General features: G+C 40.5%; 1 protein-coding gene across 7 annotated transcripts in view; it reads left to right on the top strand.

The window, feature by feature from the left end:
- ARV1 (ARV1 fatty acid homeostasis modulator) overlaps positions 1-26,147 on the top strand; it is a 45,305-nt gene that overhangs the window by 6,959 nt on the left and 12,199 nt on the right. For 3 of the 7 annotated variants that reach the window (XR_012779741.1, XM_075531888.1, XM_075531869.1), the window contains exons 3-5: positions 1,428-1,581; positions 4,697-4,921; positions 5,637-5,783. Coding sequence is in view for 4 of the 7 variants with exons in the window: in XM_075531888.1 (XP_075388003.1) it covers positions 1,428-1,581; positions 4,697-4,921; positions 5,637-5,779 (522 nt within the window). In the remaining 3 variants the exon portion in view is untranslated. Of the gene's footprint in view, positions 1-1,427; positions 1,582-4,696; positions 4,922-5,636; positions 5,784-17,064; positions 17,128-20,582; positions 20,898-26,147 lie in introns of those variants that run through there. The other 4 variants (XR_012779742.1, XR_012779740.1, XM_075531878.1 and 1 more) reach the window with 4 other exon arrangements.

The following is a 26,147-nucleotide window of genomic DNA, read 5'->3' as shown; positions in this document are numbered from 1 at the left end:
TGTATGATGGCGGAAAGTTCAATCCTCAGGAGAAATGCACAGAACAAAAAGTTAATTCTTTTTTCACAATATTTTCTAATTTAGTCAAATTTCATTTCAGACTCTTTATAACTTCTAAATTGTCACCTTTTAATTACTATTTTCAATACAGTAATTTATAATTCATTCACACGACAACGATATTTGTCACCAACTTTTTTTCCTTTTTTGTAGTAATATGCACAAATACATTGTTGTACTGTATAATTTGTTGATGCTGACATTCTCAGATGTTTATTCACTGAAATTCAGTGTTAAGATTTTCTAAACAAAACATTACCAGTATAGCAGGCTGTGGCCTACTCGACAGTGAAGCCTGTGTCGGCAGGTATCAGTAGTCAGTCAAAGATAGAAAGTTGTTCTATCAAGCAACATATGACGACTGAAGTGCACACATGTCTGACAGCTGTTAGTACTCTGACTTCATCCTTATGATATGCTGACAAATAATGAGCAGATGTACAAAGGGCTGATATAAAAGGCAATAATAATTAAAACATTAAAATAGTTCAAAGAAGTAATCTGTGTAACATCAGAACCAACTTAGGACAGTCCTTGGAACAGATGGGTTTATACTCATCTAATCTTTTCATTTTTCTTTCTTATTTGTGATCAGACTGGTAATGTGTTATGAAATATTGCAGACTTTTCAAGATTAAATATTCTTATTCCTGCTTCTTATACATGAGTCACAAAACTTTAGTGTACAGGACAGATTTTGAAAATATAAATTACATGGGTGAAGGGAGACAGTGGATAGTGTAAGATATGAAAATAGTAATTATTTAAAATTTATAAAAGGTTCATGAGGATGGGAGGGTTGAGGGGGAGGGAGGGGGAAAATGAGGAGCTGATACCCAGGGCTCAAGTAGAAAGAAAATGTTTTGGAAAGGATGACGGCAGCATATATATAAATGTGCTTAACACAATGGATGGATGGATTGTTAGAAGAACTGTGAAAGCTCTCAATAAAATGTTTTTTTAAACATACATATAAATTACAAAGGAATTATTATTTCAAGTAGTAGTTTTTCATTAGCGTATACATAGGAATCCCTCAGGAACTGTTCCAAAATATACATGCCTAACTCTTAAGCCCAAAGAATTTGAACCAGGACTTCAATTTGGTCTGCGGCCCAGACATTTATATGTATTTTGAAAAAGTCCTCCTGAGTGCTTTCCAATGTTCATTACTAATTAAGAACCACTGATTTGATTTGCACAATGAATGCAATTAGGCACTTAATTTTGCAGTTTGGAATTTGAAAAGCTAACACATGGACATGCTTCAAGACAGCAAATATCTGGTTGTATTTAGCTTTTATAGGCACAAATGTAGCTAAGCCTTTCTTTACCTAATTGAATGGTGACATCTTTTTGCTTATCAGATCCATGGAAAACTCTGCATATTTTGTTTGCTCTGTGAGGCATACCTGAGATGGTGGCAGCTTCAGGATTCAAACCAGAACACTGACCCTGATGACTTGATTAGATATGCCAAAGAGTGGGATTTCTATAGAATGTTTGCCATTGCCTCTCTAGGTAAGAGGAAGCCATGCTTTCTGCTCGTGTTTAACCAGTTCTCTAGTCTGATTAAAACTAAGACCATATGGCCTGAATAATTGCTAAGGGGAGCTAGTGAATATAGGATTTGAGACTACATTTTCAGCTCAATGCTAATGTACTAGATGGGGTTTTTTCTAAATCATATGCTTTTCTAGTTGTTACCATACATACGATACTGGGTTGTGGGGAATGGGGATCAAAACCATTGCTGGTCGTCAAGTTGGTTCTGGCTCATGGCAGCCCCATGTCAGAACAGAACCATGCATAGGGTTTTCAATGGCTGTGACCGTTGGAAGTAGATTGCCCGGCCTCTTGGAAGTGCTTCTGCATGAATTCAAGCCTCCATCCTTTCAGTTGGTAGCTGAGTGCCCGTCCACTCAGGGACTTGGTACGTGTATCAGATTAGAAAGTTTCATATACAATATTTTAAGACATGATTTTGTTGATAAAATGTTTCATAATTAAATTTTGATTATCCAATTAGAAAGTTACCTAAGACTCATCTTCAATTAAAACAGACTGATAATTGCCAGACATTAACCATTTACTAAACAAATACAGCGTATGCAGTAGTGAAAAGGTGTTGTTTATCGGACTGCATTCAGGGAAGTTAGCTACCGCCTTAAATTTCCGCAAGTTCCGGAATTGCTTTTCTTTGGAATTTAAGTCTGGGTCATTAGATCCTAGGGTTAAAATGGTGTTAGATTAATGTCCGTGACTGTTCTAATCCTTACTGGCTTCCATGCTTCTCTTCTTAATTCTTTGGCTATATGGAAGCATCTTAGTTTGAAATCTCGAGCCCACTCAAGTGTCCTGATACTTCTGCACAATATGTCTCCTTTTCTCTCTGTTTCTCCTTTTTCTACCCTCACTCCCTTAACCATCTCTTCCATTGCTATGACTTTAAAATTTACCTATGTGCTGAGAATTCAAATACACGCATCTGTAATCCAGACTTTTTTCCTGAGTTCCTTCTAAATATCTTCACTTGGATAATAAATCACCATATCCAAAAACAAGCTCCTGATCTCCTTGCCTACGGCACCCCAGGTCCAAATCTGTTCTACCCACAGCCTTCCACATCTCAGTGATAGGTCAATCCATTCTTTCAGTAGCTCAAACCAAAATACCTGTAGCCCTCCATAATGCCCCTTTCTCTGATACCCCATAGTCATAGCATCAGGAAATACTGTTGACTCCACCTTAAAAATACCTCTACTTTTCATTACTCCATTGCTACTGTTCTGATAGCAAGCTGTCTCACCTAGATAACTCCAACAGCATCCTTGTGTCTAGCTTGGTTCCCCAGCAGACTACATGCAACACTAGACTAGATGCCCTTGTAAAACAAGTTGGATCATGCGATACCTCTGCAATCAACAGTCGTTCCTCATGTCACTCAGAGTCAAAGCCAAGGTCTTTACACGGGACCTAATAGACCCTCCATGATCGGCCCTCTAAGTTCATTCATTTCTACCATATCCCATCTTTCCTATCACCCAGCATCTAGTGTACTTCCTGTAAAGAGTTAAAAGTCTCGGAAACTCATGGGGCAATAATTCTGCCTGATCCTCTAGGGTCACTTTGAGTCAGCATCTATTCAATAGCAGTGAGTTGTTTAGTCTGGCCATGTTCTAAGATATTGAAAAAGAAAGCAGTGTGTTCTGCTTTAGTGTGAAAAACTGGATTCTGCAGAAATGGAAACTACAAATAACAAGACAAACAGAATTAGAAGGAGATCTCGGATGGCATCGTGGGTTATTTATTGGGCTACTAACTGCAAAGTCAGCAGTTAGAAACCACCAGCTGCTCCAGGGCTGAAAGCTAGGAGGCATTCTGCTCCCGTGAAGATTTACCATCTTAGAAACCCACAAGGGGAGTTCGAATCTGTGTTATAGGGGCACTAAGAGTCAGAATTGACTCAATGGGAGTGAGTTTTTTCAACTCAAACTGTGTACAGTTGGTTAATCAGAGGGCTCACATCCTAATAAAATAATAGTACAATTAAAAAGAAATGTTAAATTCCTACTTAATAGGAACAGATTATGCCATATTCTGGCCAATAGAATACCAAAGGAACTATTGCTTCTTCTAACATATACTCTGCTCTATTAACTACTCCCTGGAAATACAAGGAGTTGCCCTCAGAAATAGTTTGGCTAAAATAATAAGTGAATTCTTTTCATTTTATTTTGGTGGTAACAGTATTCAAAATTTTATATGTGGTAGGCATGCCATAAATAATGGAAGAAAGCAAGAAGAAAAATGACTCGTGTTATTCTTAGAATGGATATCATTCAAAATTAAAAATCACTATTCTCCTGATTAATTCTTTCTCTGGAGATCTCTTTTACTGAAGATAGTTAAACAGAATTTAGCTCCCAAGAAGAAGCTTGGAAAAGTAATGGATTACAACTCTTCTGGAGTCATTTTCTTCCTTTGGCAATTGATGAAATAAAAGAATTGTTGGAAATCTGACTAGACCAGAGGATGAACACTGGTACAGACAGGAACTGGAAACACAGGGAGTCCAGGGCAAATGATTCCTTCAGGACCAGTGGTGAGAGTGGAGATACTGGGAGGGTGCAGGGAGGGTATGTTGGAAAGGGGGAACCGATTACAAGGATCTACATATAACCTCCTCCCTGGGGACGGACAACAGAAAAGTAGGTGAAGGGAGACGTCAGACAGGGCAAGATATGACAAAGTAATAATTTATAAATTATCAAGGGTTCATGAGGAAGGGGGGAGCAGGGAGGGAGGGGAAAAATGAGTGGATGTCAGGGGGTTAGGTGGAGAGCAAATGTTTTGAGAATGATGAGGGCAATGAATATACAAATGTGCCTTACACAATTGATGTATGTATGGATTGTGATAAGTGTTGTATGAGCCCCTAATAAAATGATTTTTTTAAATTGTTGGAAAGTTGCTGAAACCATTCCAGCAAGAAGATTTGATACATTTTAAAATTTATATCTTAATATAGTATTTCTTATGAAGTGAATTAATAAGCTACCTTTTGGAGTTTGTGGCTTATTTGCTATGGTTTAGATGGTAACATTTATGTTTTTATTTTTCATTTCCTCCTTAGAACAAACTGCCTTTTTGGTTGGCATTTTTACTTTTCTGTGGGTCGAACGACCCATGACAGCGAAAAAAAGGCCCAACTTCATTTTATTGCTGAAAGCACTATTATTATCTAGCTATGGAAAACTCTTGCTGATTCCAGCTGTCATTTGGGAACATGACTACACAACTCTGTGCCTCAAACTAATTAAAATGTTTGTCTTGACATCAAATTTTCAAGCAATTAGAGGTATGTCTGTCTTTTCAGCTTTCAACCCATGTAGAAGCAAAAAGCCTTGTTTTGAAACTATAGTTTTATGTTGAATTCTAAATAGGATAATAACAATACCTGGCAGTGTTCGTAATGTTGTATGTGTGTCAGAGACCCAGTGACTCGGGACACCCAGTACTTCATATTTTTCAAAATGCTTTCATGTGCACTCTATCATGAGGTTAATGGAACAGCCATTATTACTTGCCTTTTTTGAAGGATTAGGTTATCAGGGTTAAGGACTTATCCAAAATTCCATGGCCGGGCAGATGTCAAGCCAGGCTAGAATGCCTCCCAATACGCCAGTGTTGCTGCTATTCCAGGAAAGGGGTGGTGAATAGCTATGTGTGTCACGTTTTGCCACAGTCCTGACTATCTGGAGTTTCTCTTTTTTTTTTTAGTTGTTATTCTCTTTATAACCTTAAAGCCTATTTTTTTAATTTTCTCAAGTGTTCATATGAATCTGCTTCTTAATTTGAATAGGAGAAGCTCAGTGTTTTTATTATAAGCAGATGCTTTGGTTCTCAAAACGTTTGCTGATGGGAGAAGGGAAAAGCACAGATTAATACAAACAAATACAAATGTTCTAAATCCAATCACCTTAGCAAACCAGTTTGTGCTACCACCTAATTTCCATGCCAGTATCATTGGACTAACCTCTTAAATACTTAACTAGTTGGCTTTTCTTTTCCAGTGACCTTGAACATCAACTGGAAATTGGCTTTTTTAGCCATCTTGAGTGGATGGCTATTGGAAAGCACCATGGTCTACTTCTTCCAGAGGATGGAGTGGGACATTGGAAGTGATTGTGCCATCTATAAATCTCAAGACTTTTGAAGAGGTACTACTAAAACCAGCAGTAGTATTCAGACCTTCACACTAATATCCTTTGCAAATTACTAATTTACAAATACAAGTTTACTTGTAAAATAAATCCGTGCACTTGCATAACCCATTCCTAGCATCCTGTTGCTTCTAATTCCTCTCCAGCAACCTCAAGGACTAGAGTATATGGCTCTCAGACACCTTTACTCTATTTTCTCTCACCATCCACAAGGGACATCAACAGCCATGTTTTTGTTACTCCTGGTTCCCTACCCTCTAACGCCTCGACTCCTGTTAACTCCTACTAACATCTCAGCCTTTAAAACCCCTCCAAAAACTTTTCCAGCTACTCTGTTTTTTCATGTTGACAAGCTCTGCTTTTTGCTACATGTTTTTAGCTTTTAATCACTTGACCTCTGACATCTTCTGATTTCAATTGCCTCTTTTTTAACCAGGTCCAGAACCTGTTAACAATTACATTGATTCTTTATTAGTCCCTTGAAATCCATCAACTAATGTAGTGCCCATCTTTATTACCTACCTTGTTATGGCCATTTGGTGAGTCTTGCCATCTTGTTCTCCAGGTAGCAATACAAATGTTTCTTGAGCAAGTCGTTGCTGCCAATAAGCACCGTTGGACAACTGTGTGATTCCTTTGCTTTTGTATTTCCTTCTAGATAATGTCTCATCAAATGTCCTCTGTGCGGTAGTGCTGAAAGTCTACCCATGCTTTTCCATCACAGGTCCAGTGTTACTTCTCCCAGCTTGTCTTCCCTTTTTCTGAGAACCTAGACTCCTCAGCTTCCTTCTCCGTTGTCAGAACTTCTCCGATCTTCGTGCATTCTTTCCCAATTGTCCCTCCTCTTATCTTATGGTCAGTGTCTTTTCTGAGGCTGTTTCCTGTGTGCCAGTGTTGCCCTTCTTCCAGTCATAATCAGACCAGACCAGTCTGTCTGTACAGCCTCTGTGTTACAAAGTAGGATCTTGAAGCTGGCTTGTGAGATCTGGGCCTGTAGAAAGTAAAGGCAGATGCAGGCGGAAACAGGCTCTCCGTGCCAATATCTTGGAAAGTTGTAGGTAATACTTGTAGTCATTTGTTTCTTGTTCTGTTACATACTCCTTAAAAATAGCTGTTCTGCACTCTATCTAGTTTTCTGAAAGGCCCACCCATCAACCCTGTTGCCTTAACTTCCCTTCATGATGAGTTAATTTTCCTTTCTAGGACTTCATTTATTCTCTTTCTCTACCATGACACCTTCCCCTCTGTCACCAGACATTGGTAACTCTTTATTCCACAACAATTAGTTTATGCCTCTATTTCGTCCTCTTTGTGAAACATTTTCCTGCTACATTGTTGTTATTGGGTAGCGTCATATCAGTTCTGACTCATAGCAACCTTCTGTACAACAGAATGAAACACTGCCTGTTCTTCTCCAGCTTCACAATTGTTGCTATGTTTGAGCCCATTTTGGCAGCCACTGAGTCAATCCATTGCATTGCAGGACATCTTTTTTTGCTAATCATCTACTTTACCAAACATGATGTCCTTCTTCAAGGACTGGTCTGTCCTAATAACATGTCCAAAAGTACATGTAACAAAGTCTCACCATCCTCACTTTTTTTTTTCATCCTCACTTCTAAGGAGCATTCTGGTTGTACTTTTCCCAAGATAGATTTCTTCCCAGTCTTCCTTAATTCATTGTCCAGCTTTGACACATCCCAATTAACTGCCATCAAGTCCATTCTGATTCATAGCAACCCTGTAGGACAGAATATAACTGTTCCCTGTGGCTTCCAAGGCTGTAAATATGTGTGGGAGAAAGTAGTGTTATCGATCTTTTCCCCATGGAGCGGCTAGTGGGTTCAAACTGCTCACCTTGCTGTCATCAGCCCAGCTCATGACCCATAATGCCACTTAGGCTCACACATAGTCTCCTTAAATTCAACAAAGAAGTCAGTTATCAATTATTTTTAAGAGTCCTTATGTCCTGTACTCTGCTCTGGAAGCTGCTAGCTGTAACCCTTTCTAAAACAAGCTGTCTCCTGTCATATTTCCTCCTCTGAATTCCTCTGCCTTCTCCAGCATTCTTTGCTAAACCAAAAATCCCAGTCCTCATCTGCACACACTGCTTTGACAGTGCCATAGCTTAAAACACAATCTCTGTGCATATTCTTTCCAGACCAGGTCTCCCTCTCTGCTAGTTCAGTTGTGTCCTTTCCACTGCTTAGACAACTCCATGAGCACTCTGCCATTGCCTCGAATACCAACAGGTCTAGGATTGATCTCATCCTCTGCCCCCAACTCACCAAAACAGTTGTTTCTTGATGACATTTCGAGTTGGGCAACCATTTGCAAGGTCAGCAGTTCAAAACCACCCGCCTCTCAACAAGAGAAAGTTAAGAGTGAAAGTCTGGGAAGCTCACAGGGGCAGTTCTACTTTGTCCTCTAGGGTCACCGTGAGTCAGTTTGATAGTAGTGAATCTAGATTTTGTTTTTTCTTGATCTTATTTTCATGTAAGCCCTAGCTCAATCCTCATTGTTGCTTAGAAGGTTACAATAACTTTCTAACTGGCCTTCAGCCCCTACTGATGCGATATCTGTGTCATTTAAATTTTTCAGTAGTTTGTCCATGTGCACCTAAGAGTTTCTCATTTCTTCCCCAAGAAACACCTTTTTATAGTATCTTAGCCTTTATGTGGCCCTGCAGCATATGGTCTTAATTTTCTTTTCCACACTCTGCTCTGGGTCTTTTTATCATCTGCAAATACACCCCAGACATTCTCCAGGATGCTCTCCTCTGCCAATTGAAATGGTCGTTTCTCATTTCCCCATGGAATAAAGACTGAAGGTAGTAGTGACCATTCCTTCTGTTACACAGTTCATGCTCATTGTGTAACGCCTTCAACAATCCCGTGTCCGAAATTGCCAAAACAGTTCCAGGCTCAGATAATTTGTCCCATACTTCCCTAAGTGTTGCTACTTGCCACACTATAAGTTATGATTTATAGTTATTAAACTAAGGTCCCATATGTCTTTAGTAGTCATTCAGACCCCACTATTTCTGCACTATGTTAGCTCATCTTTTATATATTTCTCATAATTTGGGAGTCCCTGGGAAACCCAAATTAATGCTCAACTTGTAGCCAAAAGGCTAGCAGTTCAAACTCACCCAGAGGTGCCTCAAAGCAAGGTCTGCTGTACAGAACAGTTCCACTCTGCATACGTGTGGGCGCCATGAGTCAGAACTGAACAGCAGCTAATAACAACCTCTTGTATAGATTTATGCCCAACCTACTCCAGGGTGCAAGGAGACACCGTGAGTCAGGTTACCCTGTGTCTCTCATAGACCTTGCTCTACTTAAATAAATACATGTTGGTTTAATTTTCAGCAGAATGTACCATTATGAATATTTCCCTTTTTATATGCAGTTTTATTCTTCTTAACTATTTATTCTATGTCTAGCTGTATCTGAAAAAGAAAAGACCCCAGACATAAACCAAACTACTTGTTTCTTTTTTCTTTTCTTTTTTTAAATCATTTTATTTGGGGCTCATACAACTCTTACCACAATCGATACATCCATCCCTTGTATCAAGCACATTTGTACATTTGTTGTCATCAACATTCTCAAAACATTTTCTTTCTACTTGAGCCCTTGGTGTCAGCTCTGTTTTCTTCTCCCTCCTTGACTTTCTCACCCTTACGAATCCTTGATTATTTAGAAAAAAAAAATGGTTTCATGTCTTCCACTGTCCGACATCTTTCACCCATTTTTCTGTTATCCGTCATCCAGGGAGGGGGTTATCTGTAGATCATTGTGATCGGTTCCCCTTTCTGTCCCACCTTCCCCTTCCCCTCCTAAGCTACTTGTTTCTAATGGGTAAAATGAAGCAAAGATTTAGAAACTTCCCCCCAAAATGAAAACAGTAATTATCACAATAAACAACCCCTGCCTCCCAGCCCATCTCATACTCAGACAAGGAAGCCACATATCTGCAGATACATCACATAAGCACAAGGAATGTATGCAGCAAGTGAAGAGTTATCATTATACCACCTAAAATGAATTTAAAGAGAATTTATATGTCACAAATTGTCTACATCTCTTTCCTTTCACTTCTCTATACTTTTTAAATCTAAAGTAACATTACTGGTGGCTTCAAAATTTTCATGGGAAAGTGGACAAACTTTTTGGAGCCCCCTCTTATATTTGAAATAATTATATGATTAATTCTTAAAATCAAAGGTTTTTTAATCATTTTATTGGGAGCTCACACAACTTTAATCCATACATCCATTCAATGTGTCAAGCACATTTATACATTTGTTGGCATCATCATTCTCAAAACATTTGCTTTCTACTTGAACCCTTTGTATCAGTTCCTCATTTTTCCCATCCCTCCCCACTCCCTCCTCCCTCATGACCCCTGATAATTTACAAATTATTATTATTTTGTCGTATCTTACACTGTCCGATGTCTCCTTCACCAGTTTTCTGTTGTCCATCCCCTAGGGAGGAGGTTATATGTAGATCCTAGTAATTGGTTCCCCCTTTCCACCCCACCCTCTCTCCACCCTCCCAGTATTGCTACTCTCAGGACTGATCCTGAAGGGATCTTCTGTCTGGGATTCCCTGTGTTTCCAGTTCCTATATGTACCTGTGTACTTCCTCTGGCCTAACAAGGTTTGTAAGGTAGATCTGGGATCATGATAGTGGGGTGTGGGGTGGGCAGGTGAAGGGTGAAAGCAATAAAAACTACAGGAAAGTTATATGTTTCATCGTTGCTACACTGCACCCTGACTGGCTCCCCACCACCGTTCTGTAAGGTGATGTCCTGTTACTTACAGATGGGTTCGTGGGTACCCACTCTGCACTGCCCATCATTCACAATGATTTGATTATTTGTTCTTTGATGCCTGATACCTGATCCCTTCAACACCTCGTGATCACACAGGCCGGTGTACTTCTTCCATGTGGGCTTTGTTGCTTCTGAGCTAGATGGCTGCTTGTTTACCTTCAAGCTTTTAAGACCACAGATGCTATATCTTTTGATAGCCACCATCAGCTTTCTTCACCACATTTGCTTATATACCCTTATGTCTTCGGAAGTTCTATCGGGGAGGTGAGCACACAATGATATGATTTTTTTGTTCCTTTATGCCTGACAACTGATCCCTTCAGCACCTCGTGATCACACAGGCTTGTGTGCTTCTTCCATATGGACTTTGTTGCTTCTGAGCTAGATGGGTGCTTGTTTACCTTCAAGCCTTTAAGACTCCAGATGCCATATCTTTTGATAGCCGGGCACCATCAGGTTTCTTCACATTTGCTTATGCACGCACTTTGTCTTCAGCGATCATGTCAGGAAGGTGAGCATCATGGAATGCCAGTTTAATAGAACAAAGTATTCTTGCATTGATGGAGTACTTGAGTGGAGACCCAATGTCCATCTGCTACCTTAATACTAAACTTGTAAATATGTGCACATAGATCTGTTTCTGCATCCTCATATATAAATATGCTTACATATGTACATGCCTTTATTTAGACCTCCATAAATGCCCTTTGCCTCCTAGTTCTTTCCTCTATTTCCTTTGACTTTCCTCTTGTCTCACTATCATGCTCAGTCTTCATTTAGGTTTCAGTAATTCCTCTCGGTTACATTACCCTTGATCACGCCTTACCAGGCCTCCTACACCCTCCTCACCACCGATTTGGATCTCTTGTTGTTCCCTTGTCCCTGGGTTTGTTAACACCACTTCCTTTCCCTCCCACATCCCTCTCTCCCATGTCACCCCGGAACCATCAGTCTGTTGTTTTCTCCTCCAGATTATTCATTCAGCCTATCTTATTTAGACAGACATATGGAGATAATAACTTGCACAAAAACAAGACAGAGCAAAACAAAGTAACAAAAGAAAACAAAACAAAATTGCAAAAAGCCAATGACAAAGAAAAGCAACCACCTCAACAATAAAGAAAACCTTTAGTTAGTTCAAGGACTGTTTGTTGGCTTTTAGGAGTGTTTTCTGGTCAAGTCTGATGGGGTGCCAAGCCCTAGCCCCAAAGTCTATTTTTGATATTCCCTGGGGACTTCCTTGCTCTGTTCCCCTTGCTGTTCTGTTGCACGCCCTTAGTGTTTTGCCTCGGTGTGCTGGAATCAGATAGGGTGCAATTCCTACACTATGTCTTCAGTGTTGTCCCTGTAGGGCTATGGATCAGTGAGGGATGTTGTGTCTCAAATTAGGGCCGGCCATATCGTCTTCTATGTGGATTGGCTGCTCTGAGTGAGAATATTGTCCTCAGGGCTTGGTGGGTCAGGATGTGCTCCACTCTCTCCTCTTCCTCCCCCTTCATTTGCTCCCATGTACTCTGATCAGACATGCCCCTCTCCCTGAGCTGCAGCTTCAGTGCTATCCTCTGAAATAAGTTCTTCTGGGTGGAGGGACAGGTGTCCACATAGTTGGGATTGGTATGTTGCATTCACATCTTGGAGCACTGGGTTGAAGTCTGTTCCCTCGTTACCCATCTCTTTTTTTTGCTTTCCCCCCCTCCTTTTTAGTTAGGTACCATATGTATCCCTGGATTTGTTTTGGCCCCTGCCATACTACCTGGTCCTCACCCCAGGAAGGTTTGTATACCTTTTTAATCTTTTTCCCATTTGCGTTTTTAAGCTTGCCTCAGCAGACTCATATAGTATCCTTTTGTGCTTGGTTTACTTCACATAGCATAATTTATTCCAGTTCTTCCCATGAACCGACGTGATTCATACATTCATCACTGCTTTTTAGCGATGCGTAGTACTCTATTGGATGTATTTACCACAGATTTTTAATCCACTAGTCAGTTGATGGAAATTTGGGTTTTTTCCAACTCCTTGCAATTGTGAACTGTGCCGCAATGACTGTTGGAGCACAGATGTCTGGCCATGGTTTGTTTCTTGTCTATTCTGGGTATATACCCAGTAGGGGGATTCCTGGGTCATATGGTAGCTCAATTTCCATCTGTTTTAGATTTTGCCATATCGATTTTCATAGTGGCTGTACATACATACCTACAAGTCCACCAGCAGTGGGTGAGAGTTCCTGTCTCCCCACAGCTGCTCCAACAATTGTTGGTTTCTGATATTTTGAATTGGGCTATCTTGGAGGGTATTAGGTGGTATCTCATTGTTGTTTTAATTTGTATTTCTCTTATGGCTACAGATTGGGAACATTTTCTCATATGTTTATTGGCTATTCAGATTTCTGCCCCTGTGAAACTTCTGTTCAGTTCCTTTGCCCACCTCCTCAGTGGGAAATTAGTTTTTTTCTTTTTGGAAGCTAGCAGAATAGTCTAGATTTTAGTAATAAGGCCTTTGTCTGATGTGTCATTGCTAAAGATGTTTTCCCAGTCTGTGGACTCTCTTATTACTCTCTGGGTGAATTCTTTCGATGTACACAGGCGTTTAATTTTTAGTATATCCAACTTGTCTATTTAGACTTCCTCTGTGTTTGTGTCCTTCCCTATTTCTGATACCCTATTTATTCCTTGTGCCAAAATTCTCAGGTTGGTCCCAATTTCCTCTTTGATGGCTTTAGTACTTTGGGACTTTACCTCAAGGTCTGTGATCCACCTCGAGCTTATTCTTGTTCATGGAGTAAGATAGGGTCTTGCTTCATTTTTCTTGAGGTATATATCCATTTTTTCAAGCACCAATTGTTGAACAGGGAATCTGCTTCCCATTGGATATTTTTTGGGCCTTTATCAAAGATCAGTTGTATACTGATTATTTTATTTCTGGACTTTCAGTTCTTTTCTGTTTGTCTGAGTATCTGTTATTATACCAGTACCATGGGGGTTTGACAACTGTGGCTGTATAATATGTGCTAAGGTCAGGTCAAGCAAGCCCTCCCACTGTGTCCTTCTTCTTGAGGAGTTCTCTGCAAATTCTGGGCTTCTTCCCTCTCCATATGAAGTGGTAATCAGTTTTTCCATTTCTTTGAAGAAAGATGAGGGTAATTGTATGGTGATTATATTAAACTTACATAGTGCCTTGGGCAGAACTGACATCTTTACTATATTGAGTCTGCCAATCCATGGGATATTCTTGCATTTGCTGAGGTCACTCTTGGTTTCTTGTAATAGTGTTCTATAGTTTTGTTGTTATAGCTCTTTTGTTTTAGTCAGGTATATCCCTAGATATTTCCATTTGTGCTTGGCTATTTTGAAAGGTACCAAATTTTAAATCTCTTCTGTGGTCTTATCTGATGGGTATAACAGTCTGATGGGCTTCTGTTTGTTGATCTTGTATCCTAACACTCTGCCAACCTCTATTGCTTCCAGTACTCCCCTTTTGGAGCTTTGGGGATTTTCCATATATGAAATCATATCATCTGCAAATAATGATAGTTTCACCTCTTCCTTCCCCAGACAAATACCTTTGATGTCTTTTCTTTGCCTTATGCTGGTCTCCTTTTTTTTTTCTTTTTAAAAACATTTTATTAGGGGCTCATACAACTCTTATCACAATCCATACATATACATACATCAATTGTATAAAGCACATCTGTACATTATTTGCCCTAATCATTTTATTTTTACATTTTGTTAGGGGCTCATACAACTCTTATCACAATCCATACATATACATATATCAATTGTATAAATCACATCCGTACATTCTTTGCTCTAATCATTTTCAAAGCATTTGCTCTCCACTTAAGCCCTTTGCATCATGTCCTTTTTTTTCCCCTCCCTCCCTGCTCCTCCCTCCCTCATGAGCCCTTGATAATTTATAGATTGTTATTTTGTCATATCCGGGGTCTCCCTTCCCCCACCCCCTTCTCTGCCGTCCATCTCCCAGGGAGGAGGTCACATGTGGATCCTTGTAATCAGTTCCCTCTTTCCAACCCACTCACCCTCCACTCTCCCAGCATCGCCCCTCACACCCCTGGTCCTGAAGGTATCGTCCACCCTGGATTTCCTGTGCCTCCAGCTCCCTTATGCACCAGTGTACAACCTCTGCCCTATCCAGTCCTGCAAGGTAGAATTCGGATCATGGTAGTTGTGGGGAGGAAGCATCCAGGATCTGGGGGAAAGCTGTGTTCTTCATCGGTACTACATCGCATCCTGACTGACCCATCTCCTCTCCTAAACCCCTCTATGAGAGGATCTCCAGTGACCGACAAATGGGCCTTGGGTCTCCACTCTTCACTTCCCCCTTCATTCACTATGGTATATATATATATACACACACACACACACATACACTCACGTATATACACATATATACACACATATACACACATATATATATTCTTTTTATTTTTTGCATGATGCCTTATACCTGGTCCCTTTGGCATCTCGTGATCGCACAGGCTGGTGTGCTTCTTCCATGTGGGCTTTATTGCTTCTGAGCTAGATGGCCGCTTGTTCACCTTCAAGCCTTTAAGACCTCAGACACTATCTCTTTCGATAGCCGGGCACCATCAGCTTTCTTCGCCACATTTGCTTATGTACCCGTTTGTCTTTGGCGATAGTATCATGGAGGTGTGCAGCCAATGATATGATTTTTTTGTTCTTTGATGCCTGATAATTGATCCCTTTGGGACCACGCGATCGCACAGGCTGGTGTGCTTCTTCCATGTGGGCTTTGTTGCTTCTGAGCTAGATGGCCGCTTGTTTATCTTCAAGCCTTTAAGACCCCAGACACTATCTCTTTTGATAGCCAGGCACCATCAGCTTTCTTCACCACATTTACTTGTTCACCCGCTTTGGATTCAGCAGTTGTGTCGGGAGGGTGAGCTTCGTAGAGTGCCAATTTAATACAAGAAAGTATTCATGCATTGAGGGAGTGCTTGAGTAGAGGCCCAAGGTCCTTCCGCCACCTTAATACTAAACCTATAAATATAGACACATAGATCTATTTCCCCATCCTCATATATATATTTGCATGTACATGTCTTTGTCTAGACCTCTATAAATGCCCTTTGCCTCCTAGCTCTTTCCTCCATCTCCCTTGACTTTCCTCCTGCCCTACTACCATGCTCCATCCCCACCTGGGCTACAGTTACACCTCTTCTCTACGCAACCTTACCTTTGATCATTCCCCACCCGGCCACTCCCCCCTCACTACCATTTTGGGTACCATGTTGTTCCCTTGTCCCTGTGTTTGTTAACACCACTTCCTTACCCTCCTACCTCCCCCCACCCGAAGTCTCCCTGGAACTGTCGGTCCCATTGTTTTTCCTCCAGATAGTTCATTCAGCCCTGGTCTCCTTTTTAAGTGGAATTGTGTTCGTCATTTCTCCATTGATAACCCCATTGGTTGTTGGTTTTCATATATACCTTGTATTGCGTTGAGGAATATTCCTTCCTTTCCTATCTTCTCGAGTGTCTTAAATGAATTGGTGTTGGATATTGTCCAATGCTTTTTCTGCATCTATCGGAATTATCATATGGTTCTTATAGTTTTTCATGTCAATGTAGCAAATGTAGGTCTTCCGTATGCTGAACCATCCCTGCATCCCTGGTATGAATCCCACTTGGTCATGGTGAATTGTTTGTTTTATGTATTTTTGTATATATTGTCCAGTATTTTGTAATGATATTTGCATTGATGTTCATTAGGGATACTGGTCTGTTGTTCTTGATTCTTGTGGGATCCTTGCCTGGTTTTGGTATCAGAGTTACACCAGCTTCACAGAAGGAGTGCAGGAGTTTGCCATCTTTTTCTTTGTCTTGAAGAGTTTGTGTAGGACTGGTGTCAGCTCTTCCCTGAATTCTTGGTTGAATTAGCCTGTGAAGCCATCTGGTCAGGTGATTTTTTTGTTGTTGTTGCTAATACCTTGATAACCTTATCTATTTCTTCTATTGCTATGAGTCTGTTGAGATTCTTGACATCCTTTTGGGTTAGTCTAGGGAGGGATTGTATTTTCAAGAATTTGTCCATGTGTTTGTAGTTGAATTCATTGGAGTCCTTCATATTACTGTGTAATTATCCTTTTGATTTCATTAGGGTCTGTTGTAATGTCCCCTCTTTCATCCCTAATTCTAGCTATTGAAATTTGTTCTCTCTTTTCTTTGGTTAGATTTGCCAGTAGTCTGTTGATTCTGTTTATCCTTTCAAAGAATCAATTTTAAGCAGCATTAATTTTTCACATAGTTTTCTTATTTTCCCTCTCCTGAATCTCCGCCCTGATTTTTATTATTTCTTTTCTTTTGCTATTAGTAGGATTGTCCTGCTGACTCTGCTCTAGTTGTTGTAAACTTTATACTAGCATATTAGTCATGAGTCTCTCCTCCTTTTACAGGTGTGCATGTATTGCTATGAAACTTCCTCTGAGAACTGCCTTTGCTGTGTCCCACAAGTTTTGGTACGTTGTGTGCTCATTCTCTTTTGTTTATAGAAATTCCCTAATTTCATCTCTGATTTGTGCCAGTACACACTCCTTTTGCAATTGAGTTATTCATCCTCCAATTGTTTGCGCTTGTTTTCTTCATCTTCCTTTTCATTTCCAAGCGTATAGAACAATGGTCAGAAAGAGATGTCTGTATGATATCAATGTGCGTACATTTATGTAGATTCACCTTATGTCCCAGCATGTGGTCTATCTTCGAATATATTCCTTGCAGGCTTGAAAAGAATGTGTTTTTTTTTTTTTTTGGTATTTGGATGGAAAAGCTCTGTAACTATCTATCAGATCAAATTGTCTGATTGTAGTGTTTAGATCTCTAGCCTTGTTATTGAGTTTCTTCCCTGTGATCTATCTTTCTCACAGACCAGTGTATTGAATTCACCCACTATAATTGTTGAGGCTGTGATTTCTTTTTTCATCTTTTGAAGTGTTTGGTTGATGTATCCAGCAGGTCTCTTGTTCGATGAATATATCATTCAAGCTGAGTGGTTCTTTGTCTACCGTTTCCTTGAGCATTATATAGTGTCCCTCATCTCTTTTCATGGTTTGCACTTTGAGGTCAATTTTATCTCAGATTAGGTTTGCAACCCCTGCTTTTTATGAATTGCTGTTTGCTTGGTATGCTTTTCTCCAGCCTTTGATTCTCAGCCTATTTTTGTCTTTAACCTTGAAATGTGTCTCCTGTAGGTAACAGATTGGTGGGTTGTGTTTTCTAAACCAGTCTGCTAGTCTCAGTCTTTTAATGCCTGAGTTCAGGCCATTGATATTGTATTATCTCCATCTGCGGACTCTGTGATGTCATCTTAAACCTTTTGTGTTGGGAGTTTTCCTACTTTCCTTTTTCAGTGTCTTGTGCATGTGTGTGTGTGTGTGTGTGTGTGTATCATTCATGACTTCTTTTCACTCTTAAGCCAATGCTATCTTGTGGTCTATTTTCTCCTTGTTTCCATCTGAGTGAGTCTTTCTACGTGGTGGTCTCTTATTTATGCTCGGTGAGTGTTCTTCTGCCCATACTGGGTTAGCAAGGATATTTTGTACGGTTGGGTTTCTTCTAACGTATTCTTTGAGTTTTAACTTGTCTGGGAAGACTCTTACTTCTCCATCTACCTTGATCAATAATTTGGCTGGGTAGATTATTCTTGGGTTTGTGTTATTTTCCTTCAGTTTTTGGAATATGTCACTCCACTCTCCTCTTCTTCATAGTTTCTGCTGAGAGGTCTGAGCATATTCTTATTTGGGAACCTCTATATGTGATTGCTTCTTTTTCCTTAGCTGCTCTCATGATTTTCTCCTTTTCCCCAAAGTTGGATAGTTTAATTAATATGTGGCTTGGTGACTTCTTCTTGGGATCCCGTCTAACTGGTGTTCTTTTAGCCTCCTGAATGTTGCCAGGTTTTCATTCACTGAACTGTGAAAATTTTCTCTCACGGTTGTTGCAAATGACTTCTTTGTTGTGTCTTCCTCCAGTAATCCAATTGTTCTGTTGATCCTCTTCATAGCATCAGACATAGCTCTTAGATTTTCAGCTTCACTGATGATCTTATGAGATTTTTTTCCCCCAGAATTTGTTACATTCTGCTTGATTGTCCTGTAGGTCACTGGTGAGGTTTTCTGCTTCCTCCATCCAATTCTCAAGGTCTGTGAGTCTGCCACTGGTTTTTGTTACCTCCTCCCTAAGCTCTTATAATTCCCTTTGGTGTGTGGACTATATCTCCTCTATCATTTCATCCTTTTTCTGTATTGTGTCCTTCATATCCTGTATGACTCCAAGCAGCATTCTGAAAATTTATTTCTGTGACAGATCTATGTCTGCTTCTTCTATGTACATCTTCTGCCATTGCCTTTTGTTTCTCCTGTTTTTCACTGAGGTCGTTTGGCCTGATTTCTGTTTGCATTGCGTTGTTTTAGAGGAGCCAGGTGCCATTTTCCTGGGAATCGAAGAGCACTGACTCTTTCAGAGACTCGTAAGAATGCTTCTTTGAACTACCTGCAGCTAATTTCACTAAGGAATTAGCCTACCATTTTATCTTTCTGTGCCTTCACTCTCAAGGGGAGTGCCCCAGAAGGCTGGTTGATTGCCTGCTTTAGTGTAAAACACCACAAACTGGGGGCAGAATTTCCCTGGCCAGGTAGATCACTGTGAAGGTTCAGCAGAGTTTCTTGCAGCAGCTTGGAATGTTGGAGAGTGTTGGCTGAGCTGCCCTAGGCCGTGTGAGGCACTAAGGTAGGCCGGAGGAAGTTCCCTCAGTCCCATAGGTCCACAGAGGACAAATAGGAGCTCTTCTAGCCACATAGGCAGGAATTCCCCAGGAAGAAGTTGGTCGGAATATCCCCTGGTGGAGGGCAGCTGGGCTTTCCCCTGCCCAAACTACACTACACAGGGTGGAGCTCACCTAACTAGGTGGAGGGAAGGAGTAAATTCCTAGGTTAAGGGAGTGGTCTGGAGGATGGCAGTGAGAGAACAGGGAAGAGACAAAGGGTGAGGGAAAGAAACTAAGCCCACTGAGACTGTGGAGGATAGAGAGAAGAGAGGGAAACAAAAGTAACAATATAGCTCAGCCCCAATCCCAGCCTGTGGGGCTGCAATGGTCTAATTCCTGCCCCGGGGCTGCGGCAAACAATGGCTGTGTTGAGATAAAGGCCCTGGGCCTGCTCCAAATGGTCCTGGGTCTGGCCGAGACGGTGGCAGGGCTAAGATCAAACTCTAACTAGCCTCCACTGTTGTAAGCCAAAACCCCCATCCTCTCAAAACCTTGTGGATCTGTGCCTACTTATCTATATGATGCTCCTCCTGCAATCCAGCAGTGTTGAATTTCCCTCTTAGTAACTCTCCTGGGCTGATATCTGCGGAGTGCCTCTGGTATGTGTTACTCAGTGGCCATCTTCCCAGAAATCCTAGCCAAACATTTTTAACTCACTCCTAATGTAATGGCTAGACCTGCTTCTCTTTGATGAGACGTGTGATGTTATCCTGGTATTGATGATTTTGCGAGCCTTATAACTTGGTTTAATGGATGAGTTATTATTTAAAAGTACGAATTTCAGTCTAAGGTGGTGAAAGTTTTTGGAAACACTGATAATGGTTATACCACATGATGAGTGTAATTAATGTCATTACATAGCACATTTAAAATGGTTAAAACAACTAACTTTTCAATATGTATGTTTTACCACGAAAAGGACAATAAATATATATATATTTAAAATACTAGGAAGCAGATTTCAGTGAAATATGAAGAGGTCTCTTTATGGTGCCTTGCAACAAAGTAAACTGCATGCTCTTGGGAGGAGTTCATGCAGAACCTGGATGACTGTTAGAACAGTGATCCCTAAACAGATTAGGGAGTGATTAGACATAACTCTTAAGACTCCCTCTCAGCAGTCAAAGAATGTTCATTCTGATTCTTCTCCAGTTTTCTTCCAGACATCACGTTGCTTGGACACCAAGGCAAACATCTCCACTGAACATATAGTTTTTATCGATGCATGTTAATTTGAATTCAAGTCAGAACCTGCAAGCAAACAGGAATACTTGTTTTTATCACAAGTATTTACTTCTTATGCCAATTTTATTTTTTGCTTTTCTCTCTCCTGCTCTTATTTTTCAGTCTTTATTTCCAGATCTGCTTACTTTATTTGTATTGCATTTTATCTTGTGAATAAATTTTTAACAGTCTTAATTCATTTTTGGACTATAATCAAATTTAAATAAAGTGCATGATCAAGTACCTCTCTGTACTAGAGTGTGCCTCTAGAGCTAGCTATAGGGCAAGCTTCTCTTCCTTCTTAAGCAGGGGCGGGTACAATCAACTTCTAGGTTTTAAGGTTGGATTCCTTTGACTACAGTGGCAGTGATTTTTAAGGGCGCCTAAACCTGTGTGGATTATTGGCCAATGAGTTTATAATTCAGGGTGTGTGATAGAAGTTTGGAGGGCAAGAGGAGAATCGCATGGCAAATAAATAAAGGAAGTTAGAGTTAAGCCTATAGTGGCTTGCCACTATAAAGCAAATGAGCAAGAATTTTAGGGCCAGTACCCAGTGGAGAATATTGTCCATCTTAATTCTCCAAACTCATCTTTGCTCAGGAATCCTAAAGCATTAATATACAGGAACACATGAGATACATGGGCAGGATTAATGACTAGTTTATCTTTCAACCTCAAATCACCCTATCTTTCTTAACATATGCTGGCACACAGATTTCAAGTGAGCTTTCTTATCTCTAGCATAAATCATGTTTGTTACAGGTTGAGTTATATCCCTCCAAAATATGTTATAAACCCTAACTTCTATACTTGGGGTTATTTTTCTATTTGGGACTTCGTTATGTTGAGGCAGGATTAGTGGAGGATGTGTTTTTGAGTCAATCTCTTTTGAGATATAAAAGATTAAATAAGCAAGAGAAGCAGCAAGACATGAAGACTGCACAGGAGCAGAAACTCAGAAGAGATAGGACCTTCTTCCAGAACCAACAGTTTCAATAGTTTACTCTGGCAGACTAGGACTTATGGTAACTCTTACCTTAACCAACTCTATTTGTCTAATGTGGCAAATGGTTAACACACTGGGCTCCTTTCTGAGATTGGAGTTTAAAGTCTTCCAGGCCTTGAAAACAAGGCCTAGAGATCTACCGTATATACTCGTGTATACGCTGGGGTTTTCAGCACATTTTAAATGCACTTTGGGTGGCAAAATTAGGTGCCTTGGTTGATACTCAGGTGGGCTTATACTCAAATATATACGGTACTTTGAAAAATCAGTTATTGAACACCTGTGCAGCACAGTTCTATTCTGCACCACTTTGAAGTTCTCATGAGTCGGAAACATGGATGGCAACTAGTCTTACTTCTAATGCACCTATTCCTCCCACCAGAAGCATCCTTCCCAGTGTAACAATTTAGGGCTTCACTTTGCCACTGTTTTGGGAGCATCTCCAGCTTAGAAATGGAAGCATGGAGCTGCTGCCTGAGGTTGGGGGTGCATCATGCTCCAGTGAGCATTTGCTGCTGGCCTCTCCTCAGGCTTCTTCCCTGCTATTGCTTCATGCTTTCATTTTGTTAATATTTCCTTAGTAGTGTGGTTAATAAGGTTTTGCTCAATATTCTGTAGATCCTAAGCTTGCTTGTGCAAGCTTCACAAGGTAGAAATCAAGAGAACCATGTTGGAAGCTGGATTATGAGGAACCCGATACCTTAGGGACCTGTCTTAAAATTGACCAGTGGCCAGATAATCCTGGCCAAGAGCTGAAAGCTTGTCAAGGTGAAACTAACATATTTCTATCACAATCCGAACAAAGTGCCGGCCAGGGTATTAATACTTTCTCCAAAACACATAGAAAGTAGTCATCCAATCAGGTGGAACTAATGCCTGCTAGTTATCAAGTATAATTTCCAAATTCTGCCTTTACAACATAAACTCTACCACCTCCAAATAGAATGGGCTTGGTTTCAGCTTACTGGACTCTATATCTCTCTGAGCAATCTTTTTGAAGATGAGATGTAATGTGCTTGGGCTTTTACAGTAAAGATTTCTTCAGACAGAAAAATAAACTTTGTCAGCTTGCCTAGAGTGAAACAAGGGATGGATGGATGTTGATATAGCGCCTTTCCATCACCCATACCTTTAGTATGCATCTATAGTCATAAACTAAAAGAAATTCTGCCGGTGCACACAGAAGTCACTGGGTGTTGTTAGAGCATTCTGTCTTAGAGATGGAACAGGAAGCACTGGCAGGGGTTCTTTTTTTTTGGGGGGGGGGGGTTCTTTAAGCTACTGAGCTACAGGCCAGAGCCTGTAAAAGATACTGCATCACATGGACATTGGGTCTCCACTCAATGCACGAACTCTTTGTTCTATTAAACTAGCATTCCATGATGCTCACCTTCCCAACATGATTTCGAAGACAACTGTGTGCATAAGCAAATGTGGTGAAGAAAGCCCAGCTATCAAAAAATATAATGTCTGGGGGCTTGAAGGTAAACAAGTGGCCGTCTAGCTCAGAAGCATCAAAGCCCACATGGAAGCACAACACCAGCTTGTGTGATCACAGGGCATCAAAGAACAAAATATATTGTGAATGAGAGGGAGTGCATATTGGGGACTCAACGCCCATCTGTAGGCAACTGTACATCCCCTTACAGAAGGGTGGCGGGGAGGCAGACAAGTCAGGGTGCAGTGTAGCAATGATGAAACATACAACATTCCTCTAGTTCTTTAATGCTTCCTTCCTGTCCCCTCCTCCCCCCACCCCCCACCCCCCCACCCCCACACTATCGTGATCCCAGTTCTACTTTCCAAATCTGGCTAGAGGATATACACTGGTATGGATAGAAACTGGAAACACAGGGAATCCAGGAAGGATGATCCCTTCAGGAGCAGTGGTGAGTGGCAATACCGGGAGGGTGGAGAGAAGGTAGGGTGGAAAGGGAGAACCAATTACAGGGATCTACATAGAACCTCCTCCCTGGGAGACAGGTTCATGAGACAGGAAGGAGCGGGGAGGGAAGGGGAAAATGAGCTGATACCAAGGGCTCAAGTAGAAAGCAAATGTTTGAGAATAATGATGTTAACAAATGTACAAATGTGCTTGACACAATGGATGTATATTTGGATTATGATGAATTGTGTGAGCCCCCAATAAAATTATTTTTGAAAAAAAAGATCTTAAGGTTTCCTACAGATGCAAGAAAGAATGTCCTCACGCTTTCTGCCTGCCTGCCTGTGGCAGCCATGATTGAATAGGGGAGGACAGTGAAAAAAAAAAAGGAAAAGAAAAAAAGATACTGCATCGCAAGTCATTGTATAGCAAAGCATCGTGATGTAAGATTTATTTTTTTAAAAGGATTTAGAGTTATAACATATAATTTGTGGTTAGCCATTCAGTGATTGATTTTGCCATTAAAGGCAGTTATGAATCAAAAGTCACATGAGCAGAATCTTTGAAATTGTAATACTTATAGGCATTCTCTAGATTTCTGGGCCAGATATGTACAATGGCATTTTGTTTAGAAAAAGACCTCAACACTTGGAAAGGTGAATATGCAAAGTCCCCAAATTGTTTTTTTCTAGAAAAGAAAGGATGAACGGGCCAGCTTACCTACAGACCCCAGTCTATATAGAATGAAGACAGAAATACAACCATGAAATTTTATTTAGGGTTTAGTTTATTAAGGGGGAGTGTAAGCAGAAGATCACATCTTTTAGGAGATTTTGATTATGACATCTGGTTCTATTTCACTCATACTGGAAATATACTGCTAATTTTGGAATCTGTTGTATTATGTGAGAAGACTGGAGTGTAGACACTTCCCTGCAGAAGGAAACCTAAGACAGTTCATACCTGGCTCTCAGAGCTTCTACCTTTGGTTGAGTCCTCTACAGTCTCTCTGGACCTCAATTCATTCTGGTGTGAGAACTCCACCTGTGGCATTACAGGGCTATGTGAAAATACTTACATTTTATGTAAATACAAGGGGGGGAGGTGCCTTGCTCAGACTACTTCACTACCTTGGTGACCCAGCTTTAGTATTTAATTTGCAAAAGTTTTAACCCCCTTCTGTGGGCACCTGCTTTTAAGAAGCTTCAAACTTGCTTTCTCAAAATCTCAAACCAAACGCCCTGGTATCTAGTTGATTCTAAGTCATAACAGCCTATAGAACACGAAGTGCCCCATTGGGTTTCCAAAGCTGTACATCTTTCACCAAAGGTGACATTGATATGACCACCAACTGCACGAAAAGATGCCCCACATCATTAGCCAACCCAAAACCAAACTTCATTGACATTAAATTAATTCCAACTCACGGTGACCCTCTCTAGGGTTTCTAAGATTAAACCGGAATGGGAACCAGTAGCCCCATCTCCTTCCCTCACAGTAACTGATTTGAACCACCAACCTTGTGTTTGGCTTACATTGCTTACCTAAGACCACAGCAGGGCTCCCTCATCCATCAGAAAAGCAAATCAAAACCATATGAGATACCATTTCAATCCCATTATGGGTATGGAGCCCTGGTGGCACAGTAGGATCCAAGTTGGGATGCTAACCATAGATCAGCATTTCACACCCACCCAGGGCTCCATAGGAGAAGGCCTGCTGCCCTAAAGACTTCCAGCCTTGGAAACTCAGGGACAGTTCTGCTCTGTCCTATAGGGTTGATATAAGTTAGAATAAACTCAATGCCAGTGAATTTTTGGTTCAACAGAAAAGAGAAACAGTCTTTTTACCTAGCCAACCCCTATCTATCACAGCGTCCTAGACACAACAGGTGGTCAGTTCTTGGTTTGTGATGCTGAATTTGACTTCTCCTTAATGCTAAAAGAGGTGTTAAACCAAAACCTACCACCATCGAGTCAATTCTGGCTCATAGCAACCGTATATGGGGTTCCCAAGATTGGGTATCTTTATGGAAGCAGACCGCTCCATCTTTCTCTTGTAGAGCAGTTGTTTTTAACCTGTTGACCTAGGGTTGCAGCCCACTGCCTCTTCAAAAGAGACGCTAGTGATCAGTCATCTCACCTAAATATGGAAGAAAAAAAATTACGGGTCTAGAGTATTCAAACCCTGACCAATAAGAATGATTACAACATTTTTTTAAATGTAATATATTTTAGGAGTTGATTGATGCCATGGGCTCAAGTAGAAAGCAAATGTTTTGAGAATGATAATGGCAACAAATGTACAAATGTGCTTGACACACAATGGATATATGTATGGATTGTCATAAGAGTTATACGAGCCCCCCAAAAATGATTTTTTAAATGTAATCTATTTCACTTAATTACACATGTAGAAACTGTTGAGTTGATGGGTGTATATTCTTGCCACAAAGCAAAAAAGAAAGTGATTATTGCTCAGACCTAGCAATAAAAGGTGGTCTACTTTTAATAAAAAGAATCCAGAGTCAGATTAAAAGAGAACTAAAGTAAGTGCCTTTCAGATTCTTAATGGACAGAAAGCAAACTGAAATTGTCTTCAG

Source organism: Tenrec ecaudatus, chromosome 1, assembly GCF_050624435.1.
Source record: "Tenrec ecaudatus isolate mTenEca1 chromosome 1, mTenEca1.hap1, whole genome shotgun sequence".
Classification (NCBI taxonomy): domain Eukaryota; kingdom Metazoa; phylum Chordata; class Mammalia; order Afrosoricida; family Tenrecidae; genus Tenrec; species Tenrec ecaudatus.
This window is presented reverse-complemented; position numbering and strand designations above follow the sequence as displayed.